Source organism: Tinamus guttatus, unplaced genomic scaffold (assembly GCF_059628265.1).
Source record: "Tinamus guttatus ecotype Peru unplaced genomic scaffold, ASM5962826v1 Tinamus_guttatus_pri_ptg000241l, whole genome shotgun sequence".
Taxonomy (NCBI): domain Eukaryota; kingdom Metazoa; phylum Chordata; class Aves; order Tinamiformes; family Tinamidae; genus Tinamus; species Tinamus guttatus.
The window spans coordinates 490490-517046 of NW_028288775.1; the positions used below are offsets into that span (position 1 = coordinate 490490).

Here is a 26557-nt window from a genome sequence, read left to right on the forward strand (position 1 = left end):
ACCTCTGCTCCCAAAGGCAGAAGATCAGTTGTTAATTACAGCTTCCATTAGAGAAAAAAATATTTAAAAAAGCTTCATTATTTCCCCCTGGGTTTTGGAGAAAACCTTGAAAAGAGCCAAGATGAAAATTCCAGGCTCTGAAGACAAATAAAAATGTTCAATGTATCCATGTTAAGTGTACGGAGATTTGACCCAAGCTGTGACTTCCAAGCGGAGAGTTGGTTTGTGACTCAGGTTCCCACCTGGCTGCACAGGAGGCAGGACAGACGGATGGACGGATGATGGTGGCACCTCCAAGCACTGGCTGGGACCCTGAAGGGCCAGCGCCTCCCTGCCAAACTCTGACAGCAGCAGTGCTGCTTCCCCCAATGCCTATGCTGACCAATGGCTTCACCACGATGGGCAGAACTAGCGCAGACAGGGAAACTACCCGCACCCACCTGGGCAACGCCAGGCTGCGTCGCCGTCGAGTATTTCCGTTTTGTTTTATTAAAATAACATACAATAAAATAAAGGAAAAATAAAGTAAGATAAGATAGAATAAAATAAGACTAGGCAAAATAAAACAAAAATAAAAACAAATAATAAAATTATAAAATGAAACAAAATAAACCAAAGTAAACCGACCCAACCCAACGCCCAGACTGCGGCGGGACCCCCCGTTTCTCCTGGCACAGGTGCCCATGGGAGGCGCCCGCGAGCGCCGGGCCCCCCCGCGCGGAACCCCCCGTCGGGGGGCGGCGGGGCCGGGGGGCCGTGTCCGGCGGCGCCCTGCCCCCCCAGCGCGGCGCCGCACCGCCCCCCGCCGCGGGCGGCGGAAGTGAGCGGAGGGGGCAGTGTAGGAATTTCCTGTGACGTCGCGGGCCGGACTCCATTAGGCTGCAGCTGGGCTGCGAGCGGGCACCCCCGGCGGGCGGGAGCGCAGCGGGCCGGGCGCCTGCGGCTGCCGGGCGGGGGCTCCGGGCAGCGCGGCCGCCATCGCCAGCGGGAGCCCGGGCGCGGGCGGCGGCGCTGCGGGCACCCCCGGGGGGGGCATAGGGCCCCGCTCCCCCGCGCCGCGCCGCCCCCCCCCCGCCGGCCTCCCACCACGGCCGCTCTCGGCGAGGAAGCTCTGGCCTCCGCTTCCTCCTCCTCCGACTCGGACACCGGCGGCGCCTCCCCGCCCCCGCGCAAGAAAGCCCGGGCCTCGCCGGCGGCGGCGGCGGCGGAGGGAGCCGCAGAGCCCGGCGCGTCCGCGGGCAGAGCAGGCCTCACCCCGTCCCAGCGCCCCGCGCCGCCCGCCGCGCTCCGCGCCGCCGCCCCCGGCAGCGCCATGCAGGCCAACGGCGCGGGAGGCGGGCAGCAGCAGCAGCAGCCGCCGCCGCCGGGCGCAGAGCTGGGCTGCCCGGGCGCGCAGAACGGCGAGGCGGCCGCGGGCCCCGGCGCCGCCGAGCAGCTGGCTCACGCCAACGGGCTCCTGCCCGCCGCCGGCGGCGTCAACAACGGCGTCCCGGCCGCCGCCGGGCCCGCAGCGGCCGCCGCCGAGCTGGGCAGCGGCGGCGGCAGCGGCGGCCTCAAGAAGAAGAAGCGACTCTCGCAGTCGGACGAGGACGTGATCCGCCTCATCGGGCAGCACCTGCACGGCCTCGGCCTCAAGTAAGTGGCGGCGGCGGGAGGGGGGCCCAGACGCCGGGGGTCTCGCCTCGGGTCGGCGCCAGCACTGCCGTCGGTGGCTGCTGTAAACACCCCGGAGCCCTCGGCCCAGCCTGGGGTGCAGATGAGCCCCGAGACACCGTGTGGCAGCTCGCAGGATCCCGACAAAACAAAACTAGCCGTAGGCCGCTCTTTATTTATTTGTTATCTCTAAGAAAAAAATCCTCCCCCCAAACAGTGAAGGGCTCTGTAAGCTTGTATTGGATATTTGCTTTTGATACTGGCATCCAGTCCATGGATAATCTTATTATGTTGGTCCTTCCTTAAAATCAGGGGAAAAACCCTCCCAGTGGAGAGAGGAAGTCTAAGAACTTATTATCTATATGTATAGATAGGTAGAGCTATAGATATGTATATTGACTTTTATGAGTAAAGCCAGGAATGTATCATAATCCTGGAAGGAGGCTATAGCTAGAAGCTCTGCAAGGCCTTTGTGTAGCTGCTCCAAGCCCCATGTTGGTGGCAGCGTGGGATGGGTCGGCTCAGTCGTACAGAGCTCGAGACATAAAATAAATCGCCCCTGACACAAGAGGCAAGTTTATGGCAGCACACAACTCGTGACTGCTCATAGATGACAACACAGTAAATAGGCTATTTTTAGTGTAAAAGGGGGAGGGCTGCAGGTTTGGGAGCTTGCTTATTGTGTTTTAGGGAGCAGCTAGTTCTCTAATACATAGTGAAGAAAAAAAAGTAAGGCCTGTTGCACATGTATTTCATGACCAAGTAGTGATGGCCCTTTCTGTTGCTCTCCTTTGGGGAGGGGAAGCGGAGGGATCCTTTGCAGTAGCTAATAGGTTTACAGTCTGTATCTTCCTTCATGAAGCCTGTATCTTCCTGTCATGAAGCCTATTCAGGGATGCCCATTTGTGGGGGCTGGGAAGCAAGATTCCAGCAGAGCTTTCAAGCTCATCCACAGCCTGCTTTAGACCCAGATACTCGAGGGGATCTTCCAAACAAGCTCCGGAGTCTGCTCATAGTGTTCTTACTCTGTTAAAGTTGCTTTTAACTATGGTAAACTGCTGTCATTGGAGGCGGTGTATTTGTGAGGGTAAAACTGGTCGGGTTTTTTTACACTGTATCTCTCCTGCAGCCAGACTGTTGATCTTCTCATGCAAGAGTCAGGATGTCGTTTAGAACATCCTTCTGCTACCAAATTCCGCAATCATGTCATGGAAGGAGAATGGGATAAGGTAACGTAGGGCTTAGGACTGTACTAGCCGCTGTTTAAATTTATAGTGTCTGTGAGAGAATTCGCAATCCAGTCTCCTCATACATTTTTTTTTTCCCTTATGCCAATTTCTGCAGGCTGAGAACGACCTGAATGAACTTAAGGCCTTAGTGCATTCTCCGCATGCAATTGTGGTAAGAGGCACTTCGACTATTTCAGAGCTTTGTAGTGGACTAATTGTAGCACTGGAATCTTGCACGTTTGGGTTAGTCATCCATAGTTCTTGTTTATTTTTTTTGTTGTTCTCGTTTGTTTTTAAGCAATTCGCATGGTATTTCAAAAGCTGTACTGATTTTACTTTTTTATATTCTTTCTTAGAATGTGATAGGAAGCCCAAAAGCATTAAGGCTGATATTCAGCACTGAGTGATAAGATTTCTTGAAACATTCTTAACTGCCAAAATATAAATCCTATAACAGTCCTAAAGTAGGGCAGTTTATGTAGAAACTGCCCATTTTGAAGGCAAATTTCAAATTTAAAATACTTTACAAGATTTGTATTTATTTGGGTTAGACTCTATGGAGGGAACAAAATGCAGTAATACTAATGTGTAGTTGGCAGCAGTGTGATAGGATAAAAATATAGTGGCTGCTGTAGAATATGAACAATATTGTTGTTTTTCCAGTTGGCTTCTAGAGAGTAAATGTATTGGTTTTGCTGTTTGGGTATTTTATTTGGGTATTTTTTTCTCTCTGGCTTTTTTTTTTCCTCCTCCTCTCTCAAGTAAGAATCTAGAAACAGGTTTGTAGATCCCATGATTTAACAATTATGTGTTTTGCTATGAGTTCAGTTATTTCGGGGAAGTGTGCTGACATACAATACTGTTTCTTGGCTTGCTTTTGTAATCTTGAGATCAAAATAATTAGTTACTTAGCTCTCTTCTTCAAATAGCTTGTTATATTGTATTTAAATGTTTATTCTAATGAAATGTAGTTAGAACTGCAGTGGTCCCTTAGAAAGAGGAAAGTGGCACTGCTTTTTGAAGTGTCCGTGCCTGTAAACAGTGAAGAATCAGCTGATGGCTGCTGAGCTCTACTTCTAGCTGATTCATTTGTTGTCAAGACAATTTCCTGTCTGGTGGGGGAGGGAGAGAGAGAGAGAGAACAGGAAGTGAAGTAGGAAAAACAGATGTTTAACAAAACATCAGAGAATACTTGAGAGAAGTTTGTTCTGTTAATCTGGTTAATGCTTAGCACTTTTTAATTAGACTAGTGTTCCAGTTTCTTCTTTCTCAGATTTAATAAGTGTAGGATTTGCTGCTGAGATAGAGTATTGGATGCATCTTTCAATATAGACTATGAATCTTGAAAGTATAAAGGCATTGTATGTGGGTAAGAACATAGTAATCGAGGTAAACTTTCTCCTATTTCCAGCTTTTGAATTTACTCAGCTTCATACTATTCTATTTACGTATTGATTTTTGTCCTAGAGATAGAGGGTTTATCTAACTACGTATCAGCAGCATACTTGGCAGTAGAATTTCATTGCAGGGTGGGGGCATCTCCCTTTTGTAAATCTGGAGGATTCTGCAAGTATGTTCCTTTCCTATCAGCACTGGTGTTTAACTACTTGACTAAGATGTTGGATTATGTAATTTTTTTTGACTGAGATATCTCTGAATTCACTAAATACTGCTTTTTTTTTTGTTCTCCTTGTGTACTGAAACTTTGTCCCAGTTAAATCAGATAATCTTATTAAAGATCTTCAGTGTACTTATTAATAAGGAAATATGGGAAATATATTTATTCTTTATCTTTTTTTTCTCAAAGTTAGGTAGATCTTGTTTGCTGTCATGTGCACGTGTACTCCTTCCTCCTTCCTCCCCTCCTTCCTTTGAACTTAGTTGAGGTTATGGATGGGTATTGCTATAATTGGTAATTAGCAAAAAAAAAAAAAAAAACCCACAAACAACAACAACAACAAAAAAACACTAGCAAAAGACCATTCCAGGTAAGCAGGAATGTGTTATGCTCTGTGCATAATCCAGAGTGCAGCAAAGTTGGACTGCTAGAAAAAGTGACAAGTGTCTTGATTAGGGAAAGTCCAAGCAAGATGATGTTGCAGGTAATGCTTAAAAAACAGAAAAGGCGATTTTGGATTTCTTGACTCCTATACCTGTTACTCATACGGTATGACTAGATATCTGAAAAATGTGTGCAAACAGGAAGAATGAGTTTCTGTAAGTTTGGGTGACAGAGTATTTAACTAAGTAGGTTGTGAGTGTGGCTTTGATATTTTTTTTTAATGTATGTATAAAAATAAAAGCTTTAGTGACCTGGTCAAAATAACCAGAACAGCTGTTTTTGAAGGTTGAGTCATTTTAAGGGGATTTGCTTGTATTTTGAAGGTTTTGTCTCTGTTTTCATCTCCTTATTTCTTCATAGTGCTACCAGTTCTACAGATCAGAAGCGTGAAGGTGAAATGACTGTTCTCGATCTGTACTACTCCACTTTTTAAACGCTGCATGTGGATGTATGGTAGAGGGAAGAGATGCTCTGCTCTTCCTATTTGTCTACACAACTAGGTCCTATATATTAGTAGTATAGTGTGTGTGTGTGTGTGTGTGTGTGATAAGTCACGTTTGCTTATCTAGTTTTTAAGGTACAGCTGTCTTCAGACAAGTTGTTAGAAAAGTTTAGAATTGGACCAGACGTGATAACTATAATTTTTCCTTGAGTAACACTTAGAAAATGCCAGCTCTGAGCCAGCCCAACACTTTGCTTTGTTTAGGGCTGCCCAAGCATATTATGGCATCTATCTTGGGTAACTAGTTGAAGCTGGGAAGTCATCTGAGGTTTATACATCTGTAGTCAGCTAGAGTATACTTTCTAATTGACCTTTCTTTTTTATTTTTGTTTATTTGAGCGGTTTTCCCCAAATACTGGAACTGTACTGCCCACAGTAGGAAAGCCAGCATGAAAAACGACAGAAGTCTCGTGGTACGAGTGAAGTGCTCCACCTGCCTGTGTGGTGTATGGATTTGCCACCAGTATTAAAGGCACAAGCCACATGGGAAAGGATTGCTTTTAAGTGACACGATTAGGTGTGACTGAAGCGTTGCTGATTCCTGTAGGTGCAGAATATTCTGGCCTTTACATATTAAATACAAGTTTTAGATTTTTTTTCTCTTCTTTTTTTAGAAGTGCCGTTTATCATCAGTGTTGTTATTTTACTGCATTACCAGATGAAATAATAGGAAATAGGATCTTGGTGCTGGAAACTTATGAATGATCAGATAATTTGTTAGGTGCCTGTTTTGAAACATCAGCCGATAAATTCAGTGTAGGTTTTTGGTTACCTTTCTTATTTCAAATAGGAGTTTTCAGTAGTGTTTGCTTATTTATTTTGAATTCCTGACTCTTCAGACAATAATAAAACTGTTGTTATTATTAAGACATGCAGGTCAAAAATAAATTCCACAACAAATCTAATCCCAAGACTAGGTTCCTGTGTGCTTTAGTCTTTATACTACCAAAGATTCACTGCTGTAACCAGTGATCAGAATGGCCTGTTTTCTGGACTATGGTAGGATACATTGTCCTATTATTTTTGCAGCTGTAAGTAACTTGTTCAGGCTTTCAACTTCAGCTGCTTAGTGCTGGTGAATCATGGTGTGAGCACAATTTTCTAGAACTTGCCATTCTGCAAGTGACTTTTCTGCCAACAATTAGGATGATAAAGCAGCAAAGTAATCCCCCACTTTAATAATGTAAGGCTCCAGTTTGGAGAAAGCATGCTAGCACTACATACACTTTAAAAAGAAAAAATCCTGTAAGTCTGTTTCGGTTATCACTGCTTTACACTTGATCAGTAGTTTGTGGAAATGAGCGGCACACCTTTGTATCATTATTGTCCTCTTTATAGCATTGAAAAAGCAGATTTATGTAGTAGTAACTGAAGGGAAACAGGCTGCTGTGATGGAGCTGCTGCATGGGATATTCTGTGGATTCTGAGTAATCGTTGTGGTGAGCTGAGCAGCTGCAGTATCTTCCATTTAAGATCATTCAGCAACGAAGAGTGCGCTGGTGGTGAATCTCCTGTGCAACCATTGAGACAGTAACAAATATGAGGCACTTGTGTTGTATGTAGTGTCAATTGGCTTGCAATATGCAGGAGTAAGCTTTGTTTGTGGGTACACTGCGTCTGCTTAGTTGGATGCTCTTCGTCTGTTATACTTAAATGGTGACTTTTATGCTTTTAGTCTATAATTGTCAATATTATAAACAATTTTCTTCTATGAAGAAGTTGCTTGGTTAGGAGAGATACAGTTCTTTTAAATGGGCTTGTCTACCCTGAGAAGATGGAGAAGAATTGGAATTAATTAGCAGTACTGTCAGTATGTGCTATAGAAGTAGTTAAGAGAATGAAGACAAAATTCAATTTGTCAGAAGAATCTGTATCAGAGAAGAGGCAATGTTTGCACAAAAGTCTTTTCTGAGTGGTGGGAGGTCATGAATGCCCTAATATCAAAATGACTTGGTGTGAAGTCAGTGGAGTCTGACTTCTGCCTTAAAGAGTTTGTATTTGTGCTCGTAGCAAGTGTGCTGGGTGTAGGGCAATTTTGGTGCATTTATCAAAATAGCTCGGAGGATGTTTCCCTGTGAACATTTTACCTACTCTAGTCCCTGCATTTTTAAAATCACAATTTCAAACTGCTAATCTTTTATTCTGATTCTCCAAGTGTTTCATGCTATGTGGTTCTGGAGGCTTTTGTCTGCTACTAAGCCAAAGTCATGCATGGTGTTGATTACTTTCTTGGTAAATGTTCTTTCTTACTCAAAGCTGAAATTACACCTCTTTGGAAGACTTGGCAAGAGCATACTGCATGGTAGGGTGTATGTTTTCATGCTTCCATGGGATTGTTGGTGTTGGCAGTACAAAAGCTCTACTGTGGGACTTCACAGTAAATTCTTTAGGGAAAAGGAAGTAAAAAGAAAACTAATGTGCCGTGTTCTAAAAGCAGGGACAGAGGAAAAATAGTAAGATACAGAGGTTAGCACATCTGAGGAAAAGCCAACGTGATTTAATAAATAGTATATGCCATGACTGAGGAGGAAGAGTTGGAGGAAGCATAATTCTTGTTGAGGGCTAGAAATACTGGATTATTTTTGAATGTTGGTGATACTCAATATCAGGTGACCAAAATAAGTGAAAAACGTGAATGCGACAACAGCATACTTGATGCAACCTTCTGAGCATGTCCATGGCTAGGGAAGGAAGCTCTTGCCCCTCCTGCTGCTGGTTTATAAGCAAGCAAAGTGTGGGGCTGCTGGCTTAGTGCTTGAAACCACGTGCTGAGGCTTTAAATAATTGGGTAAGAGTAGTTTAACATTAGTGCTTGGGACTTCTTTTTTATTATTATTTATTTATTTTTCTTTTCACTCTCTATTGGAACACCAAAATGTGATGTCTCACCTTGAAAAGTTGCAGAGTGGTGTTTTGTTTTCATACACATTTCTAACAATTCCAAACACGAAACTAATGTGCTGGATAAGGAATGTAGTACGGGCTTGCCTCTCGTGTACAGAACAGAAATACTTGAATGTAATTACCTTCACTATGTAATCTCTTATGCTTCAGAAAGCTGTGTGGTAAGTTAATAGCTTTGTATATGAAAACTGTATTAAACAGGGCTGCTTTTGAAGATGTGAGCAGTGTTGGAAGTTGATTTCTAACTGTGGGGCTTTAGAAGACTTTCCTGCAAGCTTTAATAGAACAGGACTGTATGCAGCTTCTTGATTATGCATTTACTTAAGAGGTCTAGCAGTGTGCTCAAAACTAGTAAGTAAACATTGACCAAATATGAGCATGAAAATAGTGAGGTGCTTGAGATGTGGTGAAGCAAGGGAAACTGCTGTTTGAACTACTATTGTCTGCATTAGAAAAACGAATATGATATGTTACACTTAATTATCATTTCTTACTGATATGCTGAAGAACACATTTTTTTTCTTAACTTGGTGAGTTTTGTGGGCCTGAGATATCTTCTTCTTCTGAAAACCACTAGCAGTAATGAAGATGTGCAAACTCAGAATAACTGATCTCATCTAACAATCCCCAAAATGTCTATATAATAAGTTGCTACAATAAAATTCCTAGGTCTCCAGGTTTTTAATTGTAGTAAACGAATGCCTTTTTATCCACAGATGTTAGTTGTTGAATAGTGGGCTTGATTTGACCAAAGGACTTGGAAGATGAAAGAAAAAGTATGAAGTACGGCAAATATTTGAGAAAAGTGAATCAAGCAAGTCTTAAATATAGGAAGTTATGTTATTTCTGAGTTTCTGAAAAATAGTGAAACACCCAGGAAAACAACTTAACTTGGAACTACAAAACAAGACCTTGGGCAGTGTCAATTTGTTACTGCTGTATGTTATGCCGCTATGCAAACAACCAATCTCATTCTGTTTATAAAGGAGCTGAGAACTTGTTGAGTTGGCCTGGTGTGCTCTGTGCTGTCATGCAGTATTAAATATGTGGTTAGTTGCTTTGGGCTTTTTTGCTTAACGAGCATGGGATTGGGAGCCTGATCTAATGCAGGCTTGGAAAAGGTGCAGACATGAAATGGAGAAAAGCTGAAGTGGGGAGGGATAGGGTCTAAGGAATGAGCCAGGAAGACATTTGGAACCCTGTAAGTCAGGAAAAAATCATGGAAAACTTAATTGCTGCAATGTTATTGAAAACCTGGCAAAAATAAATTAATAAACATATAGCTGTATTTCTGAAGGGCATAGTAGAATGGTTTCTACTGTTCTGTTTAGGCTCAAACGTTTTCTGAAACTTCCATCAACCTTTTTCCCCTGACTGCTGCTTTCTGTCATGTCAGAGGATGAAGTTTTTGCTGCTGCAGCAGAAGTACCTGGAATACCTGGAGGATGGCAAGGTTCTGGAGGCACTTCAAGTTCTACGCTGTGAACTGACACCGCTGAAATATAATACAGAACGCATTCATGTCCTCAGCGGGTAAGTGTTTGGCTTTTGAGAGCTCTATCTATGGAATTTGCGAAGGAATTCTATACCTTGGGAGAGAAAAAGACCTGGTTGTTATTTTCTAGTCTAAAATATTTTAAAAAGCCTTTGAGAATAAATGTAAATGAAATAGTTACAGCACGAAGGCAAGGCATTTTTTGCCCATCTTTGGGCCTCACTCTAATCTTGTTGAAATCAACAGAAGAACTCTAGTTAAGAGGCATGCTTCCTCTACCTGCCTTTTTAAAAAAAAAAAATTACTGACACTTTAAAAGAAGTTATATTTTATCAAAGCTCTTATCCTGTCGATTAACATGCAATAGTGAGATGCTTGAGATGCTGTTTAAAATAGTGAGTAAAGAAAAACATTCCATAGACAGTGTTCTTTTAGATGAAAGTAACTCATTTATGATTTACTTTCATAGTGCTGGAACCCAGATCAATCCATACATGTGTTTGGTTGTGCGTTTTTGAAAAGTGTTAGTCATCTTGTAAATGAATAAGTATTCTTAAGTAGGTAGATATCATTTGGTCTGTTTGGTTTTGTCTTCACCAAAATCTGTGCGCTGTGTGTGTGTGGTGTGGTTTTTTTTTGTATTGGCAATTTATAGACATTAGTTTCAAAAAAGATGTATGAATGTGTGGAATAGTCCCTGCTATTGTTCTCATCAGTCTTTAAGTCAGTTAATTTCAAAATATTTAGAGTTGGAAAGAAGAATGCTGTGATACATATCACGTTTAAAATTGGAAGGAATGATTCTAGGAAGACTTGGTCTGTTACTGTGTGTGCTCTCTCCCCCCCTTTTTTTTCTTGTTTTCTTTCCTTTTAAACAGGTATCTGATGTGCAGCCATGCAGAAGACTTGCGTGCAAAAGCAGAGTGGGAAGGGAAAGGAACAGCTTCCAGATCTAAGCTTTTGGATAAACTCCAGAGTAAGAAGTTCTAGTGTTTAGAACTTATTCCCATCTTTGTAAATCCAGTACGTTATGCATAATTGCATATTCCAGGGAATTGATTTTTGTTTTTAAATAGCATTTGCCTGTTGGTGTTCCTGTAGTTCTTGATTAGGAAGGATGAGCAGAGGTGCCTTCAGCACTTTGCTCTACTAAATCTTAATGTTGTCTCTAAGAGACATTGTAACGGCAGCTCTGGCCTCTTAGCTATGTTGCATGCAAAACTAGTATAATCTGGTGTAGAGTTTTTCTTCCTTTCTATACCAGCTACGTTGTATGTCATTTAAATGTCCTATAATCACCCTCATACTAGTACTGCTTGATACTGGTGTAAAACTGTACTAGAGTAATGGTTTTGCCTCACAGTTCCTTGTGGCTGATGTAATACAAATTTTTCAGCTCTTAAGAGTGTTGTGTTTGGGCAGTATTGATGTTAGAGTCCCTCAAACATGAATGCTGTATTCCATAGTTTTATAGATTTTTTTCTTAAATATAGTTTTGATTAAGTTCATGTAAATGATCCTGTTGGCCAGGACAACATACTGTAACTACAAATGTTCTGTATACAGCTCTGCTTTCCAAAAGTTTATTCTTTCAGTTTCAGCTGTGCAGCTATAAACTTCACAAGCTATGTGCACTCTTGCTTGTAACATTTAAGTTGTAATTACTTTAAGTCACTTCCAAAAACATTCAAATATGCTTTTACTTGTAATGTGATTTTGATATATCTTTTTATATAACTCTTCTAAAGCATACCTACCCCCATCAGTGATGCTTCCTCCAAGGCGTTTACAGAATCTGCTGCGTCAGGCTGTGGAGCTACAACGGGATCGGTGCCTATATCATAATACCAAACTAGATAATAATCTAGATTCTGTCTCGCTGCTTATAGACCATGTTTGTAGTAGGTAAGAAACCTTTGCTATTTTTAAGATGGACAGTGATGTCTCTGTCTTTTGCTAAATACTCTAATTGCACCTGCTGTTTAAAGGAATATGAATACAGTTTTGGTTGTCAGTTATCAAAGAAGAATTTGATAATAGGCTGTGGGATAACAGGGACAGGCTTAAGATTTTAGTCAGATTTGTATGAATAGAATATGTTGCAATGCTAAGGCTTAAATGCTTGTTGCTTGACTTTGGGCAGCTAGTCTGTTTATTTATCAATACCTGATTCCAGAGTTATAACTGGAGAATCACTAGTACGTTACTTACCCAGGCTGTCTTTAAGTTCAGTAGCTTGTAGAAAGCATACCTGCTTCGTGAGGTCGTCTTTCATCTTCAGCTCCTAATAGTAATATATTTTTAGATGCACACTAAAGCAGGAATGTTGTTACATGTTTCTGCTCTGTTCTATCTAATACATAATATGACTGACAAAGCTCTATTTTTCTTAGATTTGTAAAGGTATAAACATTGAACTTTTTTTTTTTTCTGTATGTGTTAGTTCTTAAGGCTATTTGAATTTTAAAAAGTCCTGCTCCTGAACCTTAAAAATGCTATCTTCCTGTGGAGATCAGGCAGGAAGACTTTGTTTCATACAAATGGCTGACTTGACTGCTTTTTTTTTTTTTTTTTTTCAACCACGGAAAACTCAATTGAGGACCGAACACCTCAGTGTGCCCCTGTAGCTCTTGTGGGAAAACTGCTGTGCATGATGTAATTGGGGGGAAGAAAGGGCTATAAGCTCTAGGATCATAAGGCACCTAGCAAAAAGGGGCAGATATGATACCCTTGTGTGCTTTTTGGTGTAGTAAGTTAACACTCAGTCTTGCAGGGAAGCTTTTTCCAGGTTAAGGTTAGCTGATAAGCTTGTTTTTAGAAACTTTCTGAACTCCAGCTGCTTTTACTTCTGTTCTCAGGTTACTTGGATTTATTTTATTTTTGACAGATTTCAATAGTACTTCATTACCTATTACTTGAAGCCATCTTTAAGTTTTAAAAGTTAGTGTCTTGGGCACTTCGTCTACTTGAGTAACAACTTAGACTATTTTCTAGCTTGCATTTTTGCCACATCTGATTCATGCTATTGCAGCAGTTTCTTGTGTATGTGTGGACATATGAATGACTTTACAATTATAAAAGATATTGGATGACAAAAAGATATTGGATGACAAGATACGGGAATTGTGGCTTCGCTACTTCAGAAATGAGTCTTAACATTAGACTGAGTGCAAGTAGTGACTTTTAATTTTAGGCTTTCTGCAAGTACATAACACTTGATGTTCCCTAGCTCGTTTGTGATTAATCAACCCCCAAAGAGCATTCAAATAAATTGTGAAAGATGGTTTACTGAAGATAAACTAGATTAGAACCAGATATAAAATATACTATATGCTCCAAATCTGTACTTGAATTTCAGCCATCTGAATCTACTTGCTGACATAAGTTTGGCAAAGTATCTTTCAGCTAATGTGGTGCTCTGTAGGCTAGCACAATTGGTATGTATATGTACATACTCATGGCTATAATTTCTCCCCCATCCCCAAAAAAGAAACATCCCAAAACAAAGGCTTCCATTCTGTCCTCAACTCAACCTCTTGTACCTACCTATTGCAGGGGTCAGAGATCAGTATGTGGGGCGCTGTACATGCTGCAATGCTTGGGCATAATGAGGTGAGTTAAAGACAGTGGAAGCCAAATTTTGATTAAACTCACAGAAGTAACAGTCTAATAGTTTTGACAAGTTCTGTAATGCTTAAATGATAGAACACTGACAACTTCCACGTTTTTGAGTTGGGACTAATCTGTATTGAACTTGTGGCAGTGCTCTGCTTGAGCACGCATGGATTGTACTAGGGAGCACAATGCTGGGCTAAAATTAATCCCTTGGTAAGGGTGGGAGATAGGAGGGAGTAGCTGCTGACAGTGAAGATGAGGGGTTTTTCTCCTTGCTTTTTCTGAGATGGGTAATAGAAGGTAGATGAGGGCAATTGTTTAATTTGTATTCACTTTATTGTTTACTCTTGAGAGCTGTAAAGCTAGTCTCTTTTTGTGGAATTCTGCCCTGTTTTTTCATGCAAGTTAGGCTGTTTTTAGAAACAGACATTGAAGCCCAAGAAAGAGGTGAATGCTGTTTTTTAGTTACTGGGCTAATGTAGCTATTTTGAAAAAGAGTATCTTAACAAGTGGAGGGTATATCTTTAATTGTATGTGTCAGGATTAGTGAAGCTGTTGCTTGAGATCAAATTTAGAATTTAAAACTTTGTAAATACAGTAGCAGATGACTTTTAGAAGCCTTTTATCGGTATGTGAACAGCATGATTTAAATTTATGTGCAGAACAATTTGTAATGCAACACTTACTGTGGCCCGAAGAGGTTTTACATTTTAATACCTAATTATCTAAGATGGAAACTGTTAAACTCCTATGTTAAGTTCCTTGTTTTGAGACTGCTGCTAACTTGTGGAAAGTGTCTTTAATATAAACTCCACGATCTGTCAAGTCAGACTTGCTGGATTTTGTGCCTCATCCATAAAGTGAGGAGAACTTTTCATGAGTGAGCTCTGATCTAACTGGATTGGGATGTGTCTGCAGCAACTGTGTTGGCTCTGCCTGTTACCTTTCCCAGGATATAAAGACTGCTTAGAGTGAAGACTGAGGACTATGGCATTACTCTGCTGCTTTTTTAGGACTTTAACTTGAGCTTTTTTTTCTTAAGATGGAAAAGTTGTTATTTTTTTTCTTCAATAAAATATGCTGAAGAGGCTTGGCACTATGTCCCTTGTACCCTGTAGGATTTAGGGATAAAGACTCTTTTACCTTCAAGAAGCAATTGCAGCTCTGAAGAAAAACATTTAACTTACTGGATTATGGCTAAATAATGATGCAATCCTCTTCCTGTAGGAGCATGGACTCATTTGAGGGTTTGCTTGCCTCTCTCCAGACCCCAAAAAAACCCATTCTCCATCATGGATGCAGCTTTTTGGTGTGGCCTTAGCAGCAACCAGGCAACTCCTGGTCAGCTTCAGGCGAGAGCAGACCAGCCTTGTGCCTCTGTGTAAGAGGAAGCCAAGCACAGATGTGGATGTGTGTGGCTTGTTGTTTATTCTGTGCTGTGATAAGGTGGTGGTTGAGTGTTGTCTCAATGCTCTCTCAGCATGGAACTAGTAAGTGTCTTCTAGTAAATGAAAATGTAATGGCAGGGTTTGGCGTATTAAGTGGCACTTTTTCTGGTAGGAAGTAGTTTTCCTGGTGTCTAAAAGCTTTGTACATCCAAACTTTGTTTTAAATGAAGTTCCACAGGAACTTAAGGAAAAATTTCTTGACAGTGATGGTGACGGAGCACTGGAATAGGTTGCCTGTTTCTTTGGAGATGCCACCCTGTGCCACATGCTCCAGGTGTCCCTGCATGGGACTAGGTGTCTAAAGGTCCCTTCCCACCTTAAGGATTCTGTGATTCTAAGAGTTAATTCCCTGTTTATCTCCAGTGTTTCATACACCAATGCAGCGTTTTCTCGCTATAGTTGCGTCCCTGTGTCCCATTGTGGGCTGGTTTTGCTCTGGCAGGCCGAGTACCATTTAAAAGCTCGGTATAAGAGGGAGCTTGGAGGGGGCTGGTTTTGTTTAGGAAAAAACGTGAACAGTTTGGCAGGGCCTTTCAGTGTGTCTGAACAATTAGCCTGTAATAACTGCAGTATTGCTTAGAAAAGCACTCTGTGTGAAAAGCTTGGACTTGTTTTAGGTCTACAGCGGATGACCTGTAAATTAAAAAAAAAAAAAAAAAAAATTTGTTACCTGAACTTATTCTTTTGGCCCTTTGCTCTTTCTTGGTGTAACTGGCTGATTAAGTGCTAGCTACAATAGAAAGTCAAACTTTTTACAAGTTTCTCTTTCTATAGTTTAATAGTTTAGTTAATAGTTAAGGTATATAATATTTAGCTTGATAAACATTTAGTATTTTATGAAATCCACAGCATTTTGTGAGGGGAAAACCAGTTGAAAGCTTATAATGGTGCCTTGCTAGTTATACTTAGATGCTGTATGTGATTCTCTGGCCCAGAGAGTGGGATGAGGGAGGGGAGACATAGAATAAAGGCAAAAATCACTAGCTTATTGCAAGATCACAAACAAGAAAAAGGTGTTCTTATTCAGCTGTTATGTAAGAAACATTTCTACAGATCTGACAAAACATTAGATACTTTCAGTAGCTGTACATACAACACACCAAATATTTTCTGTAGGGCTCAATGAGCCTGGGACTGCAATACTTTGTACTTACAGGAGTATATAGGAATTAACTGTTACTGTTCTAAGAAGATCAGTTTTATTCCAACCTACACGAAAACATAGTTCATTATGGGGAAAAAATTATCAGAGTAACTCTAAATTCTTTCAGTTAACTGCAGTCACTTGGCAGCCTGATGTTTTCTCCATCTAAACTTCATCCTGTACTTGTTTGAAGCAGCTGCTTTTCTAAACTGTCTGGTTTCACATCTAATAGATTTTTATTTTTAAGTAGTCATTTATCTAGCAGCAAAAATGAAGTCTTGCTACTTTCTGAAGCTGTTTAATACATCCTTGTTCTCTTCCTCAGGAAACAGTTCCCGTGCTACACACAGCAGATACTTACGGAGCACTGTAACGAAGTCTGGTTTTGTAAATTCTCCAATGATGGCACTAAACTAGCAACAGGATCAAAGGACACAACTGTTATTATATGGCAGGTTGATCCAGTAAGTTTGCAACATCTTCTAAAATGTGCATGACTTGTCTTTCTCTCCTTACTTTTTCTCGCTAGGATGGCCTTTTTTATTTATAAGGCAGTCTAAAACTTACTGTAGCCCAGTGGTTAGGGCATCTCTTCAGGTTATGAAAGACAGAAGATCAGTCTGATCCAGGTTAGGTAAGGAAGACAGCTGAAAACCAGATGCCTGAATGTAAGAGGAGTTTTAGTGCCTGAGCCGTTGCCTGCTTTGAGGCAGGATTTCCCTGTGCTTCTAACCAGCATCACTGGGAAGGAGGAAGCACTGGGTGAGAGTGGAAGGAGGAGAATGGCCATGAGCAGAAATGGCCTTTTATTCCCTAGTGCTTATAATGACTATATAATAGCAAGACTTTTGATGTATATGCCTGACTAACCTTTTTCACATGTTTATTTTATCTGGTTACTACTAACATTTTTAGGTCTAAATACTTTAGTCCACCATTTGTCATATTATAAAATGGTGTGTGATGAACTAAAACTGCATTAGTCCACCACTGTGCTAGTTGTCACTGTGTGATTTGCCTGTGTTTAAGATTTAAGCACCTGCCAGAAATTACTGACACATCAAAGTATATCCAGTCACATTTTGCAGGCTGCATTTCTAGCTTTGATACCAACATTGGCACTGTTCTTCCTATATGAAATATAAATCTTGTTGCTGCAGGATATCTTTCCTACTTGTATATATTACTGTGTAAATAAAGAGCTTAAGCAGTGAATCAAAGACTGTTTTAATTGACTCTGCTAGAAATGGGGTGAAAATGTCAGTGTTCCCTAACTGAAACCAGCTAACTAACCAGAGCCTGTGCACACAATTTCTGGAGTTTTCTTTTATTTTTCTGTATGTGTGTGCTGTTGTTGAAAGGGTCAGCTACTGAACTGAAGGGTGGTCTGTAGTGGGAAAGCTGGTGTGCGTGGTGGTTCTGCAAGCAGCTGTCACTGAAGCTTTCTGACAAGCTTTGAATTACAAGTTCCTTGGTCAAGGCAGCAGTAGAATAGTGGTGGCACAAAGGTGATAACGAGAGGCTCTGTGAGCAAAGTATGTGTGTGTGTCTTCTCCCACTAATTCTGGCAGAAGAGATGCACAACTTGTTCTAGGCAGCACTTCTGAAATAAGAACAAAGCTCAAGCTCTCTATTTTTTTTCCATAAAGTCTCTTGCTTGACCAACATGCACAAGATGCCTTCTGCTTGTAGAAGCAGCAGTAGGATGTTTCTTCTCAGCATTCATGAAGGTTTTAGGAGCTCTACTGCTTAACCATAGCAGGTTTCTAGCATGTTTGTGCTATTTTTTTTAAGAAAGTAACTTCATTCTGTAAACTCTGGATAATTGTACTTTTCTATTCCAGCAAATGTAGAGACTTGTTCTAGCCTGCGAGGTTCCTGTTATATCAAATGTTATGTAACATACATAGTGTATGCAACAACCTTTTGTGAATTCCACATTCAAAATTATGGGAGATGGAAACAGGATCCCTACTACATTTGCTCTGCATGCTTTGCTTTTTCTTTTTATGGGTCTACTTGGTAAACTAGCAGCTACTTTTTGAGAAAACTCATGTGACTTCTTAAGAAGCAGGTGCCAAGTTCCTCTGTGCAAACTTTCCATGCTGTGCTTGGACGCAGTGTGCATGCAGAACCTCCAAGGAGTTCATCTGCATTGTCTTAACAGCATCTCTCTCATGTTTCAGGATACTCATCAACTAAAACTGCTTAAGACGTTAGAAGGTCACGCATACGGGGTCTCTTACATTGCTTGGAGTCCAGATGACAACTATCTTGTTGCCTGTGGCCCAGATGATTGTTCTGAACTTTGGCTCTGGAATGTACAAGTGAGTGGTGCCTAGGAGTAAAAATAAAACTTCATCAGCCTGCTGACTTTGTTCAAATATTTAAATATGTAACCATAAAGGAAGTCATTTCAGAAAGCTTGTTCTACAAAGGTGTGAATGTGAAAGAGTGATCTTTCTCCCGGTTTTGAAAAATGACAGCCTAATAGATTACTAGTAGTTTTTGAGGAAAAGATGGATTAAATCTGTAGCACCTTGGAGAGCTACTGAAGAGAATAACAGAGAAAGCTAATGAAGAAAAACAAAGGGCAGGAGTTTGACCTGGAGGGGTGCAGAGTTATGGGAGAATTGAACGAGTAGCAAAAATAAAAGCTTATTTTTCATGTCGTGTAAGTCTCCCAGAGATTTTAAAGGAAGGTCCAGAGAGGCTTAAATTTATAATCTCAAGACTTTCTTTCAATTAAATGCTACAGAATTTGGCCATTGTCTTAAGTTTAAAAATCCTGTTTTGCTTTGGTTCTTATGTGCAGCTGTGTTGATATAAAAGCTTCCCCTGCCTCTGTTGTTGGCTGTGTATTAGTCTAGCATTGTCTTGTACTCTGGAGTAATTTAGCTTCCTGAAACGTTTTTTTCCCTTTTCTTTCATTCTTTGGAGACTTTTCAGCTGTTTTAATTAATTAAATTGGCTCAGTGAAGAGTACCAGGGCTGGCATAAAGGAGAGGAAATAAGTACTTATAGTTTTGGTGGTGGTAAGTGTATATTGGCTGTCTTGTGGAGCAGTAGCATTATAGCTCAGGGATGAAAGCAAAACTTTGGCATGGAGAGCTTCAGTTTGGGAAGAAAAATGTTCTAAACACTCTTACTCCCCCTGCTTACTCAAAGCTATTTTTATCATCTCTAGTGTGTGTGTTTTTTTTTTTTTTTTTGTCTTCTGCCTCCTCATTTTCCATATTTTTCTTCTATTCCATATTTATGTTTTATTGGTTCTCTTGCATTTTTCAACTTCTTTAAAATTCCTTTTTAAAAAATAATTTTCTTTGAGTTTACTGATGCACCTGCCATGTATTTCATCTCTCCTGATTTGAGGCACAAAAAAAAGAGATATCCCTAAAGTCAGAGGTTTCTGGACATGTTTGATTGAGTGTCAGTATTTATAGATTCACATTTCTCTTTAATTCTAATTAATACGATGAAACATACCTATTGCCAGACACAGCATGTGTCAGGTGAACTTACCCATGCCTTTTGAGAAATGGGTCTGCTGGTTGGTATAAGGTCAAGCCATCTGTTTATTTTCCAGACTGGGGAGCTGAGGACAAAGATGAGCCAGTCTCATGAAGACAGTTTAACAAGTGTGGCCTGGAATCCTGATGGGAAGCGCTTTGTCACAGGAGGTCAGCGTGGACAGTTCTATCAGTGTGTGAGTACTCTCCATCTGTCTCCTTGAAAACAAAGCTAGGCATGAAGGTTTTGTCACGGTGAAATGTGAGGTACATATCTTTCGAGGTTTTCTGTCTGTCTTTGCGTGTGCATGCATGTGCTAAAAGTTAAGTTAATCTTCAGAAATTGCAGTTTATGTATATGAAAAAAATTATTTGTAATCTTCTGTAATTCAAAAGCAGTGCAGTGCATTAATGCTAGTATTCCAGCAGCACTTTTCTTTGTTTTGTAGCAATTAGAAAGGTTCAGCACCTCTTAGAGAGTCTCCTACTTAAAGGAGAATTTTTGCACCAGGAATCTTTTTTAATAGCTGCTCTGAAAAATGTATTAATTAAAAAGTAGTGCCTTTGCCCACAAAAGTTGTGTGTTTCGTAGAACTCTGGCTATGTTGTTTTACTTTCTGAAAGCTGTTTTAGCTTACCATAAATGGAAGATCAAAATAGAAACCTTATTACTTGAAGTGCTGGTTTTGGGTGGTGGTTTAGTCTTACTCTGCATTTGTTGTTACTGGAATCAATGCCCTGCATAACAAGGTGATATGCAAAGCTCTGTCCCCACCAAGGTTAGGCAGCACATCTGTTTTCTGGCATGAACTAGATGTTACATGATCAAGCAGGAGGAAATAAATGGATTTTCAGTTCTCCAGAACAGGTATCTACAATAACCCTCGGTTAACCCAAGGCATGTCCTAATCTAAGTCATCTCTGCTGCAGGCTAATACCACTTTCTGCAGCAACTGGGTGAAGAGGAGACAAAAATACATGTGTCACGGAATTTGACAGAAGTCCAAGACTAACAGTTCTTTCTCTCTCTTCTGTAACCAGGATTTAGATGGTAATCTACTTGACTCCTGGGAAGGGGTGAGAGTACAATGCCTTTGGTGCTTGAGTGATGGAAAAACTGTTCTAGCATCGGACACACACCAGCGAATTCGGGGTTATAACTTTGAGGATCTTACAGACAGGAACATGTAAATACCTTTTTCATCTGTTTTCTTCCTGGTTCTTATCATGAGAAGATTAAGAATGGGGTTATGTGCCAGGGTGGGAAAGATGTTCTTACTATGGCCATATATAATATGGAATAGGAATTAGTGAGTGTGAGATGCAGCAAAGAGGATAAGATCAGTTGTTACAAACAACTTTCTAAGCATTGGAGTGGGTTTCTTGTGCATGTTTCTAAATCTCATTCTAGAGTTTTCTTTATACCTCACAATTCCTGGCCCATTTTAGATCTGTGCAGGAGTTGGGAGTTGGGTATGAGTCTTGGGATTCATTGTAATGCAAGCAGGCTATTGCAGACCTAGCTCGTATGGAATACATGCCTAATTTCAAAGGCAGTTTCAACTTTGAAACTGTTTATCGCTGATAATGTTGCAGAAGCAGTGTATGCCTTCTGTTTTTGATGTGGTGTTACTGTTTGGTTAAATGTATTCTTAACACTGATGCGTTTTGTAATTTCAGAGTACAAGAAGATCACCCTATTATGTCATTTACTATTTCAAAAAATGGCCGTTTAGCTTTGTTAAATGTAGCAACTCAGGTGAGTTGATGATAAATGGAAGTGCAAATAAACCTGCTTATAGCCGGTAAGCCTTTTGCAATATTTTGATGGAGCTTGGGATGTTTGCCATCAATCAGTTGCATTTCACATAATATGAAGACCTCAATGCTCACAAGTACAGAATAACATTCTCTGACAAGAAGGTGATCTTATTCCTAATAACAATTTTCACATTGATTTATAGTCAAGAGTTTCATACTGTGAACTATATACTATTGAATATTAATATCTGAGTGTAGTGTTGGGAAGCCAGGTACAGCAACGGTTGAGGTGTTGATATTTCACAGTCTTTACCTGTTGGAAGATTTTTATTTCTTCTGAGAATTGTGGACTTCTGGAGGTTGTTTTTTGGTGGTGTTTATTTTTTCTTAACTTGAATAAGAATAGAAGTTTTTGAAATAGAAGGGACTATAGAAAGGAAATGTAAGCTAGTAATTTGGTATAGCTAGTAATTCACCTTTACTTGCTTGAGCTGTTAACAGTAATGAAGTTGGCTATAGTAGTGTACTTTGTTTTTCATTGTTTGAAATATTTCAAGAATGACAATAGATAATGTTTAATGATAACGTTTTCTTTACTTCTTATTCCCAGGGAGTTCACTTATGGGACTTACAAGACAGAGTTTTAGTGAGAAAATATCAAGGTGTTACGCAAGGATTTTACACAATCCACTCGTGTTTTGGAGGTCACAACGAAGACTTCATCGCGAGTGGCAGTGAAGGTAATAGCATCCCCCGTTTTGCAGAAAAGTGGCACATCATTTATTTCCTGTATCTACTCATACAGTGTTCGTGCCAGCAGCTGTCAATCTCTAAAGCAAGCAACTGGTTCATTAAATAACCGTTTGAGCAGCAATGAGATTGTTGCATATTTCAAAAAATAAGTGTGTTAGAAGGGGGAAAAAAATCTTTAGAGAGGCTAGTGCTAGTAGAAAGCATAATTAATCTTCTGTCTTGCTCCTTTCAGACAGACCATCTGCATAGTTTTAATTAAAAGTGGAGGGAGTCTTCTAGAGGTGTTTTTTTGTTTGTTTTTGTTTTGTTTTTTAAACAGTATGACACTTGGACTCATGGTTTGAATCAGAAGTACTTTTTCTTGGAAGTAACAGCTTCATCTACATGTTCATGATAGGTGTGGCCAAATTATTTTAATTTCGGTATATGAAGGGAATGGTGTCCAGTGAAGCAGTTATTGATGTAGTATTTATGGTAGGGTATCCTGGTGATCAAAGGCTTGTGATGTCTTCTAATAAAACTGTAGATAGAGCAGGAATTAGTTAATGCTACTTATCTTCAATTGGTTTGGTTCTGTTGCTGATGTAGTCCCATCACCTCCCATCAAGGTCAAGTAAAATTCAAGCCTGCAAATTCAAGCAAAAATTTGTGCATACCAGATAAGTAATCAATTCTTGTATGAAGTAACTCACAGCTATTAGGAAATGTTGACCAGGATAAAGGGACTTGGAAAATACCCAGATGCATCTAAAATCAAACCAACCTTCCCACTCTGACCGGACCCAGTGGAAGATAGTGACTGAAGGACAGCATCTCCAATCCCAGTGTCCCTTCATCCTTGAGCCAGATCCCTGGTGTGAGGCTTGAGTACCAGAAAGTTCAGAACATGTGTGTAGAGCTCCACTGATGATGTGCACATATGGTGCACATACAGTGCACCAATCTCTCTTATTTTTTCTTCCTTCTCTCTCTCTGCTCACTTTGTGGGCATTTTGCTTGTGACCTACTATTTTGTGTGACATGGTGTGGTGATGACTTTGAAAAAAAATATTATCTTAAGAACAGCTTTCTCTAAGTTTCGCTGTTTTTTTAAAAAAAAGTACTTGATTGTAGTTGAAGCTGATGGTGCCTTATTTACATTTGGACTGCCTGCAGCTCTTGACTGAATTGTTGAATATGTGGCTGATGTGAAAGACTTTCTATGTATATTAAAAAAAAAAAAAAAAGAATGGTCATAGCTTCTTAAGTGAAAAAGGGTGTGTTATTGTCTGGATAGGGTTTTTTTCTAACACTTGCATCAATAGGAAAGAAACAGATGTCTGTCTGAGAGAAATAGACCGCTGCCTTAATCTAGCTGTCTTGTTTTTCTATAGTTAAATACACTGATTCTGACAAACACCAAAATCCTGGTTTGTGTTTAGGCTTTGATTCTCCCAGGTAGCAGAGGCTTGTGTGTCCAGTGTTTAAGCAGAGAATGAATTTTCTTATTTGCTGAATAGCATGGATATGTAGTCTCTCAATCGTAAGTGGAACGTAAGCACAACTGGGACAATTGCATCAGTACAAATGCTGTAGTGGTATTTTACTCAAATTCAGCAGAAGACAATTGAGTTATCACGTGCTTCTGTGATGCTCTTCTAGCAGGTAGGTCAGAGAGCAAGTTTGTTTTGTAAGGGGCTGGGAGGAGGAATAGCGGAAGAGTGTGTTGTCTGTTAAGGCTTTAGAATGACTTCTACATTAAAGTGCTTTCCTTTGATTTCCCAGGACTAAATACTAGGCTTTTGTATATAACTAGTAATATGTACTAGTTCAGTTCACATAGCTCCATTTGGAAGACTCCAAAGACATTCCTAGAGAGATCAACTCCCAGGTTTGTTAAAGGTTGTTAATGTACAGTTTGAGCAAAAAGAATTCTTTGTTTAGAATCATTACTCTTAAATATAGTTGGTTATTAGACCAGTAGCACTTAAAAATTACATTGAAATGTTTGACTGGTTCACTGTTCTCATATGTCAGTAGAAATAATTAAAAACTTCTTATCACAAAATAAAACATGTAGGGCTGTTCATTGAATCTTTTTTAAATAGGGATTCATATCTCTAAGTATCACACATGTATTAATTGCTTTCAGACTGTCAGCAAGAGCTTCATATTCAAGGCTTTAGGCTTAGTTGCTGTCCCCCTGCTTCTCCGTTTGTACTTTTACTGGAATATTTTTAAATCTTTGGTACCAAAACAACCTTCATTAACTACAGAGCTGTGACCTTATCTATTACTCATCAACAGATGGTTGTTCAAAGATGTTATGCCTTAGTATGCATAGTTTTATAATGCACATAAATATGATTGTTCAAAATAACTCTGCAAGCCTTTTTTTGATAAGGTTATGATCCCATATGCTTAATTCTAGAATAGCTCAGTTTATTTTTCTAGCTATGCATCAGAGTGAAAAGATTTTCTTCAAATGCCAAGCTTGGTAGACTTGCAGATTCCAAGAGAGATGTGCTATTAGTGGAGGAGCTTTGCCCATTTAAAACCAACAAAAAAACATATTGTTTTGGTCAACTCTAGGAGGGGAAAAAAAAAATCTTGTTAGTGCTGATGGACATCCAGCAGAAGTGGGATGTAGAATTTGCAACATTAATGATATTTTAGCTGCCAAGAGTTTGTTGTGTGGCAGTGTGATTTGACGTGACAGTGGTCTGTTCAGAACGACATTTCTCATAATGTTTCTTGAACTGCGTGTTTTCTTTAGATCACAAAGTCTATATTTGGCACAAGCGTAGCGAGCTGCCGATAGCGGAGCTGACGGGGCACACGCGCACGGTGAACTGTGTGAGCTGGAACCCGCAGATCCCAGCCATGATGGCCAGCGCCTCTGACGACGGCACTGTTAGAATATGGGGACCAGCGCCTTTCGTAGACAACCAGGATATTGAAGGTAAAAAAAACAAAACCAGTCCCCTGTGTGTGTGTTCTAACTACTAAAACTGCAGTGGGTTTAGTGGGCTTTGTTTGCTGTAGACTTCTCAAATGTTGCTGCTAGTGCTTTAAATACCTACAGCATTATTAAAAATGTAAATCATGTAGTTTAACCATTGAATTATAATGCCTGCAGAAAGAATTTGCCAAGTCAGGAGACTGAAGTCTTTGCACCTTAAAAGCTGATAGAGCACAGAGTGTTTCCTAACAGTTAGCACTCTCTCTCCTGGACATAGATGAGATCTAAATAAGTGTTTGTCCCAGTGCCTAAACGCACCCTTTTGTTTTTCCCAAGTTACATGCTTGCTTATTTTTTCCTGGTTTCTCCAGAAAATCAGTTGGAAATTTCATAAAAATCAAGCCAGTTGGAACTCTGGTTTTCTCATAGCCATGTATCTACAGCCAAAGTTTAGATGCATGGATTCATGCCTAACAACTTAGGAGTCTTCAAGGGATGACAGGCATCTTTGTTGTTAGCTTGCTTTGCTGGAGCTTGTGTGCAAATGTGTGTTATTTATTGGTATGCCTCTTTGGAAGAGGTAACTTTAATGTGCTAGCAGCTAACCTGCTGAATTAATCTTTAGGCACTAGTAGTCATTCCTTTAAGGTAGGCTATTTTTAGCATGTGATTTAGTTGCTGTGTAAAGATAAGCACTATTGACTAATGCATGCTCAGTAAAACATCTGTATTAATGATCTTGTAATAGAAACGTTGAACTGTTGGTACATTCTTCAAGAAGATATGATTTCTTTCTCTTGTATTTTTGTTTTTGCTCAGAGGAATGCAGTAGCATGGATAGTTGATGGCGAATTTGGAGCAGACGACTTCAGTTTAACTTAATTAGTCGTATTTTAAATGGCTTGGGATTTGGTGCAAACAAACATGATTGATAGCTGGACAGACATGCTCGTCATGAAAAAGAACCATTTCTGAAGCCCAGTTGGGGCCAAACATTTACCACCTTGCTTCATAGTAACCAGTCAAGATGAAGCACGTCGTTAGAACTTTGTTGGACACTGTGTTGAAATTACCGCCCCATCGGTTGTGAAGAACTGTGCTACATTCAGGCTAACCATTGAACTCAGTATATATATTTTTCCCTCCTGCCTTTTTGTCTGGCAGGCTACTGTTCTTGTTGCTCTTCTGTGTAATGAAGTTTAAATGCTTGTTTGGAACACTTTATTTAACAGTTTAGAAGGCTTGATAGAAAGAGTGCTTTAGTCTGAAGAGTATACATTGGATAGGAAAGTATTTCCTTCTCTTGTTTCTCAAATCTCTCTCCGCCTTACTTAGCTTGAGATCTTTGCAGCTTGGTTCATGGATTCTAGCCTTGCCCGTTGCGCAGTATATATATAAATTGAGATCAACCAATGAACTATGTCAAGAGCACTCTCAATATCACATTTGACAAAAAGTTTTGTACTTTTCACATAGCTCGTTGCCCTGCACAGGGGTTAACAGCACAATTTTTTAAAAATAAATTATTTATAGGATTAAAA

At 40.1% G+C, this 26557-nt stretch overlaps 1 protein-coding gene across 2 annotated transcripts; it reads left to right on the forward strand.

Moving 5' to 3' along the window:
- The first annotated feature begins 1312 nt into the window (after nucleotides 1-1312).
- WDR26 (WD repeat domain 26) lies at nucleotides 1313-26557 on the forward strand. Of its 2 annotated transcripts, XM_088525975.1 has the most exons (15): nucleotides 1313-1635; nucleotides 2783-2882; nucleotides 2998-3054; nucleotides 9747-9883; nucleotides 10724-10821; nucleotides 11594-11750; nucleotides 13401-13457; nucleotides 16378-16516; nucleotides 18239-18379; nucleotides 19639-19758; nucleotides 20603-20748; nucleotides 21242-21320; nucleotides 21933-22062; nucleotides 24831-25016; nucleotides 25836-26557. In XM_088525975.1, exons 1-15 carry the CDS (start codon nucleotides 1313-1315, stop codon nucleotides 25859-25861), a joined length of 1896 nt encoding a protein of 631 aa, XP_088382101.1. In that variant the 3' UTR covers nucleotides 25862-26557. The 2 variants fall into 2 exon arrangements, with proteins under 2 accessions (XP_088382101.1, XP_010215569.2); XM_010217267.2 differs by lacking the exon at nucleotides 13401-13457.

What these genes read in the sequence shown, in the direction of transcription:
- WDR26 (XM_088525975.1), top strand. Translation starts at nt 1,313, where the DNA reads ATGCAGGCCAACGGCGCGGGAGGCGGGCAGCAGCAGCAGCAGCCGCCG. An exon ending in ATTCTCCGCATGCAATTGTG is followed by an intron (nt 3,055 to 9,746) that starts GTAAGAGGCACT and finishes CTGTCATGTCAG; the next exon opens with AGGATGAAGTTTTTGCTGCT. An exon ending in GATCTTACAGACAGGAACAT is followed by an intron (nt 20,749 to 21,241) that starts GTAAATACCTTT and finishes TTGTAATTTCAG; the next exon opens with AGTACAAGAAGATCACCCTA.